The sequence below is a fragment of the Hyla sarda genome, chromosome 2 (genome assembly GCF_029499605.1).
Source record: "Hyla sarda isolate aHylSar1 chromosome 2, aHylSar1.hap1, whole genome shotgun sequence".
Lineage (NCBI taxonomy): Eukaryota > Metazoa > Chordata > Amphibia > Anura > Hylidae > Hyla > Hyla sarda.
Window position 1 is genome coordinate 404087264 of NC_079190.1, and position 12296 is coordinate 404099559.

General features: G+C 39.3%; 1 protein-coding gene across 1 annotated transcript in view; it reads left to right on the forward strand.

Annotated features, from left to right (window-relative positions):
- IL1RAPL1 (interleukin 1 receptor accessory protein like 1) overlaps positions 1 to 12296 on the forward strand; it is a 1525014-nt gene that overhangs the window by 306028 nt on the left and 1206690 nt on the right. Inside the window, exon 2 of the mRNA XM_056558792.1 lies at positions 3584 to 3689. Coding sequence (XP_056414767.1) covers positions 3608 to 3689 — 82 coding nt within the window. The 5' untranslated portion in view covers positions 3584 to 3607. The remainder of the gene's footprint in view (positions 1 to 3583; positions 3690 to 12296) is intronic.

Below are 12296 nucleotides of genomic sequence, written 5' to 3' on the forward strand. Positions count from 1 at the left end.
CCCACGGCTAAGAGGATGACTCACACTGCATGTATAAGATTGTAACGGTACGACACTAAATGAATCATCTTTGCATCATTTAGTATGACTTTTCCTGTAGGTGGAATGACACTATAGTCAATTATCAATCATGTTGTAAAGACTCATATGCATAAGTGCTTTTTCGAGAAATCCTTTTTTGATAACCTTTATTTAAATTTAAAAAAATTGTAACAATTGAAAAAGCCAAAGACATATGATTTTTATCATCCTACAGAGTCAACATTGTTCTAGTCAAGCCCTCCTGCTGGAGAAAAGCGGTGGGGTGTAACTCAGAGATATTGATATAAATCATCTATGATGAAAAATATGATTTCTGGAGATACTGTAATTTATATTTATTGAATTACCTGCCTGAGAACGGAAGACATTTCATGCAACCCACAGAAATATTACCATATTTATAACTTTGAGTGGCAAGTAACTGTAACATATGGTGTATTATGGAATGTCAAATTTCAGATGACCTCATTTTTCTTGATAATTCATAATAACCCCTCTTAGTTTAATATGCTTTCAGATCTCTTCACATATTGAACCGATTGTAATTTCATCTTTTCTGTGCCATCTCTCTTATTGTGAAAACTTTCACCATTTATACCATTGGGAGGAAATTGGAATCTCATCCCAGTTGATCTATCTTACGAAGATGAAAGTATACTCTTTCATTCACTGTCCCCGAATGAAGCAGAAGTTACTTTCACATGCTGTTTTAACATTGTCAGAGAGTTCACGGATGCCCCAGGCTTATATATCATGTTTAATTTGTATGTATTATACCGCATAAAGCTATTCCTCTCTCATATTTCTTATTCTTCTATCTTTTCTAATTTTAACTAAAGCAAAAGATAAATTATATAAGCTGGAATATACGCGAGGCCTATCAGTGAGAACCGGTAATTATAAATTATCATATTTCATAGGTAGGCACTGGGAATTCTGCCATTTTATCATCATCCAAATGCTTGTGGGAAGCTTAGTAGCTTCAAAATAATTATAGGATAGTAAGAGCTGGATCTAATCATAAGGGAAAAAAAAAAAAAAAAACATATGTTTTTTCTTATAGGAACAGTGTGGAGATCACTGTTTTCTCTAGGCCATGAGCTCCAGAAATTAAACGTTTACAGATTCTGCCCTCTGCAGGCCAGTAAATCTGTTATTAGATTCATGGATCTCTTTAGAATAATGTTTCCCCAAACCAGTGTGACCGGTGCAGTGCTGGGGGTTGTAGTTTTGCAACAGCTGGAGGCAGGCATTTTGGGAAACACTGCTTTAAAGGGGTACTCCACTGGAAAACATTTTTTTTAAATGAACTGGTGCCAGAAAGTTAAACAGATTTGTAAATTACTTCTATATAAAAATCTTAATCCTTCCAGTACTTATCAGCTGCCATATGCTCTACAGGAAGTTCTTATCTTTTTGAATTTCCTTTCTGTCTGACCACAGTGCTCTCTGATGACATCTCTGGACATTTCCTAAAATGGACAGAGGTGTCAGTAGAGAGCACTGTGGTCAGACAGAAAGGAAATTCAAAAAGAAAAGAACTTCCTGTGGAGCATACACCAGCTAATAAGTACTGGAAGGATTAAGATTTTTTAATAGAAGCAATTTACAAATCTGTTTAACTTTCTGGCACCAGCTGATTTAAAAAAAAATGTTTTCCAGCGGAGTACCCCTTTAAAATGAGGTTTCAACTCCTTCCTTTCCAAAGCGCACAGCCTAGAAGGAATGCTGTCGGAAGCATGGCATTTTAACCCTTTCATACTGATGGCTATTATGTACTATAATCGAAAGATTTCTACTACTAAAACAATAGTTTATTAAACCTACATAATAAAACCAAGAGACACTTTATAGCAAAAGAATGACAATTTTATTAGACATAATCCAATCACAGAAAATCATTTAAAATAGCAGCAAACAGTCAGACTGCACAAATAGACTCACAGGAACAGTACCATAGTATTGGATATATAGCAAAAAGGAAAGATATATAGCACATGTGAGCATACAGTATATTGCACATCTGTATTCATCAAGCCATAAAAAGTAGCATATGTGAACAAAGCAATGTGATCATAGTGCTCGCTAAAGATGGTGGCAAAAGGAAAATGCTAATACACCATATCTGTACTGTGAAAAAAGGGTAAAAGAAAAAGGACTGATGGCATAAGTGACTGAACAAAAATTGAAGTAGGGTAATAAACATGGAGAGGGGGACAAAGTACCGAACACAAAAGGAGGGGAGATTCCACCCACACACTGTGTCACCACTGAACCCCATTCCCCTGCTGCAGCAGAAATAAAGAGACTATCACCAAATTTCCATAACAGTCACCAATACCAATAGCCTTACCCACTGAACCTGGAGTCACCCCAACGCCATTTCGCTAATCACGCTTCCTCTTCAAGCCCCCTGAGGAAGGTACAAAACAGTGGCTGTAGGGGTTTGGTGACGTACTGGCAGTAACTATGGGTGAGTGCACATAGGATCCCAGACTGCTGGGTTGGTGTAACCAGGCATGCATGTTATTTTCAGGCACATTATGAGATAGATTGTGAGCAATATATAGGAGATGGGTTGTTATCCACGACATATGGTTTACTGATAGCCTTTAGTCGGTCTCTGTGCACTATATTATTTATATGATAGTACCGTATATACTCGAGTATAAGCCGACCCGAATATAAGCCAAGGCCCCTAATTTCACCCCAAAAACCCAGGAAAACCTATTGACTCGACTATAAGCCTAGGGTGGGAAATACATCTTCCCCACCTGTCATCATCCAGACCCCCATCATTTACACCCCCGTCATCATCACCCTGTCATCATCCAGACCCCCATCATCCTCACCCTGTCATCATCAAGACCCACGTCATAATCACCCTGTCATCATCCAGACCCCCATCATCCTCTCCCTGTCATCATCCAGACCCAAGTCATCATCACCCAGTCATCACCCCCCCCCCCCTCCCCTTCATGATCACCGCCTGTCAATCCCTTCAATCAGTGGTCGGCAACCTGCGGACCTCCAGATGTTTCAAAACTACAACTCCCAGCATGCCCGGACAGCCATTGGCTGTCCGGGCATGCTGGGAGTTGTAGTTTTGAAACATCTGGAGGTCCGCAGGTTGAAGACCACTGCAGGGCCTTCGTCATCATCCAGACCCCCCCCCCTTTAGTTTTCTACTCCCCTCCCCTCGGTGGGAAGGAAGGGTGAGCTGATCTATGCTACAGGGACAGTCTGGTGGGGAGGGTTAGTCGTTCCGGGCTGTCCATCTTCACCGGGAGGCCCTCTACTCCGCTCCGGGCTCGGCCCCGGACTAGTGACGTTGCCTTGACAACTATGCACAGGGACGTTCATGCTGTGTTGGGTCAACACATTCAAGATAACAATGGCTACATCTGGACAACATGACAGTAGTCTAGAAAACAAATAAATATATGTGCAGTATTTAAGCAATGGTGTAAAAATATTTGGTATCTGCCAACTCCTATGATTTAATACTTATCATTATATCAAATCTCTTCTTTTTTTTCAGAGACCTTTTATTGGGAGTTGCAAGATGAAAGCTCCTATTCCACATTTGCTCCTCTTTTACGTTACCCTGGCACAAAGCTTAAAAGTCGTTACCAAAAGAGGCTCTGGTAAGTGCTTTTGTATTACTCATTTGCAGCTGGTTGAGACATTGACAGTGGCTTCCAATGGCTGTGAGGTTACTTCAATGTTATGGTGAATACAATTGTTGCTTACGGTATGGTAAACAATATGTTGGTTATATTTATTGGCTTGTGATTTAAATCTTCTAAATTGAATAAAATAGTTTCCTAGTGGAGGTTATATTATTCACAGTACATTAGAAGGCAGGTATAGTCTCAGATTTGTGTTCTTACAGTATTTAGAAAACTTTGATTTGTTAACTTGAATTATCCCATGCTGGCTTTGTTTTCCTGCTGTGTGTATCCTTCATACTCACACAGTTTTGTATTAGCAGAAAATATGAGTTCTCATTTGGATAAGGAAATATTGTAATATATGCAAATATGCAGTAATGTGCTTTAGAAACATAGGACACATGTCTTTACTGTTCTCAACCCCATATTTACATATAATATGTATAGAACTTTATGCCATCTCTTAGCTACAAAGTGAGTGACAGTGCTAGATCTATATAGTAGTTACTAGTTAGGTAGAAATCTTAACTCACTATTTTTCTTAGATAAGTAAGCTTTAGGGTATGTTTATTTGGTAAACAAATTCAGCCTTTAAAAGGTTATTCCAAGTTAAAACACTTATCCCTTAGGATAGGATAAGTGATTAGTGTCAGATCATGGGTGCTTGGATAGGGATAACATGTCTAGCGGCGGAGTACCCCTTTAAGAACAGAGATTTAAGCCTTGTTTGGGAATAGAACTGTGAGTTGCACATGGGCACTGCAACTTCATTTATTGTCTATGGAGCTGCCAGAGATAGCCAATATTTGTCCTAGGCTATCTCTTAAAGCTCCAGAGACAGCTCTATGAATAGTGCACACATGTAACTCGCCACTCCCATTCAAAACAAGACTTGGGTCCCAATTCATAAGGTCATTGAGGAAAAAGCCAAGTACATCATTTGACTATCTTTGTGGCAACCCCATAGACAATAAGTAGATTGTCGGTGCTCTTGTGGGACTCATTGTTCTGTTTCCAAACAAAACTCTGATCCACATTCTTGAGGTCAAAGGGGGCCCCAGTACATGGACCTCTATAGCTAGGGGATTCATGTTGTAACTTAGAAAACCCTTTAAAGGAGTTATCAAATGGGCAGCAGGCTATGTTGAAAAATGTGGAGGTTTCATGATCATGCTTTGCTACATAGCATATTTTATGATGTTTCTCTATAAGGGGTTTGTATTATGCTGTGGTTCTTTTGTCCTGAACTGAAATAATTGCATTAACAACATTTCCCACAAAGACTTTTTATCCTGAGATACTGAAATGACTATTAGGGTATGTTTACACGGTAGTAAAATATGCAAAATGTCTCTCTGTCCTTCTGCACATTTGCACAGAAGTATATTATCTCATAGACAGCAATGCCATTCTGAGTAAAATCCACAGAAAGAATAGACATGCCATAGAAATTCCACTATGTACACAGTGCAGTAGAATCCCATGGAAATGAATGGAACTCTGCTGCAATGGAATGTGCATGTGGAATATTCTGGCAGAATTCTGCACAGACATTCCGCCATGTGAACATATCCTTAGTCTACACTATATTAACCTGCCCAGAAAGGGCAATATTTTTACCATGTATTGTGTGTGAACAGGGTTCCATTGGTACCCAAATAACCCTGTTAGGCTGGGATTACATATGTCCGGTGTTTGGCATACATAAACCCAGCCTTAATCTTGATGCAACTGATGCCACAACTAATGACAACATGCATCAGTTGTCATCAGTTGTATAGCATCCGGCGTCTATTGTTTCTAAACGCCAGACAGAGGAATGCAGCAAGCCAGTTCAGCAAGTCCAACCATCCGATATCCCAATTGAGATGTTGGATGGATGTAAACTGTCCCATTTAAGTGAATAGTATCAATTCTAGCATCAGTTTCCCTCCGGCGCATTCTTTACTGCGCCAGAGGGAAAAAATGACAAACACTAGATATATGTAATCCTAGCCTAACATAAAGCAGATACAATGTCACAAAAACCCTGATAGTAAGCCTTTTATTCAAAGTTATTTATTTTTTTGTTTGGGAATGTAAAGTCAATATATGAAAAGGACATGCATAGATGGCATAAGCTTGTTCTGTAATTATAATGATAATGGACTGGATGATAAATGTACATAAGGTCTCTCCAGCAAGCCCATAGAAATAGAAAGATTTGGTAGCATTATACAGTATTATCTTATGAATGATTGGGATAATGATATTTATTGTGTTTTATTAGAAATACCAGCACAGCACCATATGCAATTGTAGCGATATCATCTATTTTCAATGAGTATATATGTATATGAATTTGTGGATATCTTGTGTGGCATTGGTCATCTGATATGGTTGATAGCTCAAAATAAGATTTAAATTCATGAAACTTTAAAAAATGCTTTGCTAGTGTTTATCATGTAAAATATATATTACAGTAAAAAATTGTTTACAACAGTTTTGTAGATGGCACAGTTCATCTCAAACGTTCTTTAATTTAGTATCAAGCAGGGTAAAGTAACAAAGAAAAAATAAATAAAAAATATACAGTAAATAACATCTTAGTAAAAAGTTATAAAAGAAAGCTGAAATATTTTCTTGGAGGTATTAGGAGAAATACTAGCAAACAAACAAAGAACAAGCCAGCTATAAAGTGATGTAAAAACAAAAGTAATATAAATATATCATTAGTTTATGTCATATTTTCATGTCAAATGTACCAAAGGGCAAATTCACTCAGGAACGGTCTTTCAGCGTTCCCCTGTTTGGCCTCCAGAAGAAAAACTAGGCGCTGGATCGACATACAACTGATGCACTTTGAGGGGCATTTATCAAAAGGGAACTTGGTTTTTGCGAGGAAAGTGGCGTCCGTGCGCCAAATTTATCAAATGACACACAGACGTTGATGAATGCCCGCTGAACTGCTCTGGTTAAATGTCGCAGAACAGTGGTGGGCCACGCGACAATTGTATTAAAAGTCGCGCAGACCTTAAAGGGGTACTCCGGTGGAAAACATTTTTTTTAAATCAACTGGTGCCAGAAAGTTAAACAGATTTGTAAATGACTTCTAAAAAGCTTTACCCTTCCAGTACTTTTTAGCAGCTGTATGCTACAGAGGAAATTATTTTATTTTTTAATTTAATCTTTGTCTTGTCCACATTGCTCTCTTCTGACACTTGATGCCCGAGTCAGGAGCTGTCCAGAGCAGCATAGGTTTGCAATTGGGATTTTCTCCTGCTCTGGACAGTTCCTAATTATGGGCATCAAATTTCAGCAGAGAGCACTGTGGACAAGACAAAAAAAATATTCAAAAAGAAAAGAATTTCCTCTGTAGCATACAGCTGCTGAAAAGTACTGGAAGGGTAAATATTTTTTAATACAAGTAATTTACAAATCTGTTTAACTTTCTGGCACCAGTTGATAAAAAAAAAATGTTTTCCACTGAAGTACCCCTTTAATACAATTGTCACATGGAGTGATATAGGGCAGGGTTGAATTGTCCAGTGATTTCTTCTATATCTGGTCAGTGCAACTTTTTTGTGATTTTTCGCAGAAAAGTTGCACATGATAAAATAGTGACCACTGCACAAAGTTGATCTAAATCAGATCAATTTGTGGTCATAAAAATTAAACAGTGAAAATTAAATTTCCCAGGCAAATTCGCACGGGACCAGCTAGCGACTTTTCCTGCAACAAATTGAGATGAATAAAGCTGTCTAAATTGTTTCATTCATTCCCCTCTTTGCCATTCAGTTATGACATCATTTGTGGCCAGTCACTTAGTCGGACTGTCAGATATATATGACCGTATCCTTACATATTTTGCACCCTATTTATCAACTTTTTAGACACTTTTAGTTTGAAACAAAATATAGTTGTGGCTTACTGGGAAAGGGGCTTGGCGTAAATGTGCCAAAAAAGCTGCCTTAATTGTGGCATACAGTTCTGGGCTCAAGTAAGCCAACTAACAGTTGGTTTGAACTTAGACTGGATGTTTCACAGATATAAAAGATTTATCAAACAGCATGAACCACTGTGATAATTCTGGCACATCTGAAGACAATTGATCTACATTATATTGTTTAAGAAGGAGTCATTTTAAGCAAATTCCCAGCCTAGACTTTCTATAGACACATACGTTGCATTCTTCATAATGTCAAAGCCTAGAGGCACATTATTAGCTGAGACCTTCTGATACTTCATTTGTTTTAGGTCTCAAATCTCAGAACCCATAGATCAAAACGAGATATCACAATAGGGGACCCTTAATCTTGAGCACATCTTATATTACTCTCTGTATTAAAGGAGACGTCACATGTAAAAAAAAAAAATGTGTACTATAAAGCCAGGGCTGCCTGCAAATAAAACAATAAACAGAACTCACCTGCCGTCGCTCCCCCAATGTCCTGGTATCTTGCTCTGCTCCTCCTCCGCCATCTTCTTCCTGGTCCGGCCGTGGTTAGCTAGTCACAATGCCTGTTAGAAAATTCCTGGCCACAGCAATGTCCTGCCTCGGTGGCATTGGGATTCAATGGGCCATGACATTGGAAGCCTAGGCTCATTGGATCACTGCAGAGGAGTGGAGTGAGAAACAGGGACCCCGGGGGGAGTGTCGGCAGGTGAGTCCTATTTATTTGCAGGAAACCCAGGCTTTATAGTAAAACAATTTTATTAGACTCCTTCTTTAATGCTGCAAGCAGAACAATGCAAATGTAAAGCAATGAAAACACAAGAAATTCAAATGTTCCATGACTATTCTGCAGATCATTAACATTGTATAGTCTGCTTTATATTGGTTTACAGCCTATTTTTCTTAGGAAATGAATCGGAGGGCAAGAATGAAGTTCTAGGTTTAGATCAGTACTGTTTGCTTCAGACTTGACTTGGTTACAGGCAGATGCTGAATGAGTATCCCCCTAATGACTGACCACAGTTTTTATGGCAGCTGTTAAGGGTCTTTAAGGGCATTCCAGAACAGCGGCTGCATGGAGAATTGTACAGCCGCAGGTTGGGTGATTGGCTGTCAGACACAGGCACCCAGGAGAGAAGATGGTAATGTGCTTTTACCATTTCTGTCTTCTCGATAAACAGTATATACAAAACGCTTCACAAAGAAGCAGCGGGGTTGCTGCTTCTAATAGTCATAGTGAAAATGTGATGGTATTATTGGTTTTAAGTAGGCCCAGCATATATTTGAGTGTGACAGGTGTATTATTAAAACAGCTTGTTTCCCATTTTAGCTAGAAATGCTATGGTCTCTCCAGAGAAATATGCATAATGCTACTGTATGTAAAAATATTATATATATTCAAATTTAATAATAAAATGTCTCCTTAAATAGTGGACAATACTAGAGATCCATTTATTGTCTGTATTTTAGGTTTACCTTATGTAATTTAAAAATTAATTATGTTTTTATTACATTCTTCACACAACCAAACCCAATAATAGAAATGGTAAAACACAAAAAAAAAAAAAAAAAAAATATATATATATATATATATATATATATATATATATATATATATATATATAAAAGTCCCTGTTATAAAATAAGGAATGAAGTAACAGTTAGGCTGGGTTCACATATGTACAGCGTCCGGCATAGTTTCCTTCTGGCGTGCACCGTAGGGAAACTGATGCTAGAATTGATCCCATTCATCCAGTGTCTCAATTTTGATGCCAGATGGTAGGACACACCGGATGCCACTGGATAGGGGAACACAGCTTGCTGCATTCCCCTCTTCGGCATCAATAAACAATGCCATACAAATGGTGACAATTGATGCACGTTGGCATCAATTGTGGCATTAGTTGCATCGAGATATAGGCTGAGTTCACCTATGCCAGACACTGGACATATGTGAACCCAGCCTTAGATCTTCAGTGGGGCAAAAAAGCATTTAGTCATCCACAAATTGTTCAAGTTCTCCCTCAAGTTCTACCTCAACTATGAGAGACATAATTAGAAAAAAAAGATCAATAAAATCACATTGTCAGATTTTTAAAGAATGTATTTGAAAATTATGGTGGAAAATAAGTATTTGGTCAATAACAAAAGTTCATCTCAATAATTTATTATACACCCTTTGTTGGCAATGACAGAGGTCAAATGTTTTCTGTAAGTCTTCACAAGGTTTTCACACACTGTTGCTGGTATTTTGGTCCATTCCTCCATGCAGATCTCCTCTAGAGCAGTGATGTTTTGGGGCTGTTTCTGGGCAACATGTACTTTTAACTCCCTCCAAAAGGTTTTCTATGGGATTGAGATCTGGAGACTGGCTATGCCACTGCAGGACCTTGAAATGCTTCTTACGAAGCCACTCCTTTGTTGCACGGGTGGTGTGTTTGGAATTATTGTCATGTTGAAAGACCCAGCCATGTTTCATCTTCAATGCTCTTGCTGATGGAAGGAGATTTTCACTCAAAATCTCACAATACATGGTCCCATTCATTCTTTCCTTTACACGGATCAGTTGCTCTGGTCCCTTAGCAGAAAAACAGCTCCAAATCGTGATGTTTCCACCCCCATGCTTCACAGGAGGTATGGTGTTCTTTGGATGCAACTCAGCATTCTTTCTCCTCCACTGAAAGGAGGAAGAAGTAACCACTATAGAAGACGCACACCAGAAATCATACGGAAAATATACACATCTTTATTGATACTAATACATAAGGCAGCAACACCAAAATTTAAAACCACTGAAAAACATACATAAATCAGGTGGAGGGCTATCTGCGGCTTCCTCAGGAGGAAGCCGCAGATAGCGGCGGAACGCGTGGAGCTGCTGTGGTCCCCTGTCCTGGTGAGGTATCCCTGGGTCACACATTTATATTTGTGATCAGTGGTATTTTTCTTTTTCCCTTGTTTCGTACTATTGGGCTCTTGTGTATTCTCAGTTCATTTTCTGATATATTGTTAATCTTTTTACTGCCCGTACGGATACAGGTTTCCCCCTCCCTGTGTGTTGGGACACCCACCAGGGACCATTGTTGGTCTGGCAGGGGGCCTTAGGTGTTTTTGTAGGGCTATAGCCCTCCACCTGATTTATGTATGTGTTTTTAAGTGGTTTTAAATTTTGGTGTTGCTGCCTTATGATTTCTAGTGTGCGTCTTCTATAGTGGTTACTTCTTCCTCCTTTCAGTATAGTCTCTGCTTAACCACTGACTGCACCCGCCTATGATTGTGGTGCCCATCCTGTAATTATGTTTGTTCTTTCTCCTCCAAACATGACGAGTTGAGTTTTTACCAAAAAGTTCTACCTTGGTTTCATCTGACCATATGACGTTCTCCGAATACTGTTCTGGATCATCCAAATGCTCTCTAGCAAATTTCAGATGGGCCCGGACATGTACTGGCTTAAGTAGGGGGACACCTCTGGCACTCTATGAGTCCCTGGCACTGTAGTGTGTTACTGATTGTAGCCTTTGTTACTTTGGTCCCAGCTCTCTTTATCATTCACTGTGTCATTCACTAGGTCCCCCATGTGGTTCTGGTTTTTTTTCTCACCATTCTTGTGATCATTTTGACACCACAGGGTGAGATCTTCCATTGAGCCCCAGATCGAGGGAGATTATCAGTGGTCTTGTACGTCTTCCATTTTCTTGCTCCCACAGTTGATTTCTTCACACCAAGCTGCTTGCTTATTGCAGATTCAGTCTTCCCAGCATGGTGCAAGTCTACAAATTTGTTTCTGGTGTCCTTCGACAGCTCTTTGGTCTTGGCCATAGTGGAGTTTGGAGTGTGACTGTTTGAGGTTGTGGACTGGTGTCTTTTATACTGATAACAAGTTCAAACAGGTGCCATTAATACAGGTAATGAGTGGAGGACAGAGGAGACTCTTAAAGAAGAAGTAACAGGTCTGTGAGAGACAGAAATCTTGTTTGTTTGTAGGTGTTCAAATACTTATTTTCCACCCTAATTTTCAAATAATTTCTTTAAAAATCAGACAATATGATTTAATGGATTTTTTCCCCATCATGTCTCTCATAGTTGAGGTATACCTATGATGAAAATTACAGGCCCCTCCCATCTTTTTAAGTGGGAGAACTTGCACAATCGGTGGCTGACTAAATACTTTTTTGCCCCACTGTATTTAGCTAGCACTTGCTTTAAATCCATTTCCTTTACCTTTAAGCATGGAGAATAATGGATAATAAGGCTGGGTTCACATATATCAGTCGTCCGGCACAGTTTCCCTCCGGCGTGCACCGGAGGGAAACTGATGCTAGAACTGATCCCATTCATTTGAATGGGACAGTTCACAATCATCCAGCGTCTCAATTTTGACGCCGGATGGTTGGACATGCCGGAGGGCACCGGACAGGGGAACGCAGCTTGCTGCGTTCCCCTGTCCATTGCCCAGAAACAATGGACACCGCATACCATACAACTGATGACAAGTTGTCAAGTTGTCATCAGTTGTGGCATCAGTTGCGTCGAGATTTAGGCTGAGTTCACCTATGCCGGATGCTGGACATATGTGAACCCAGCCTTAGTGGTTGATGTCCTTGTGTAATAATAATAATAATAATAATAATAATAATTATAACAAT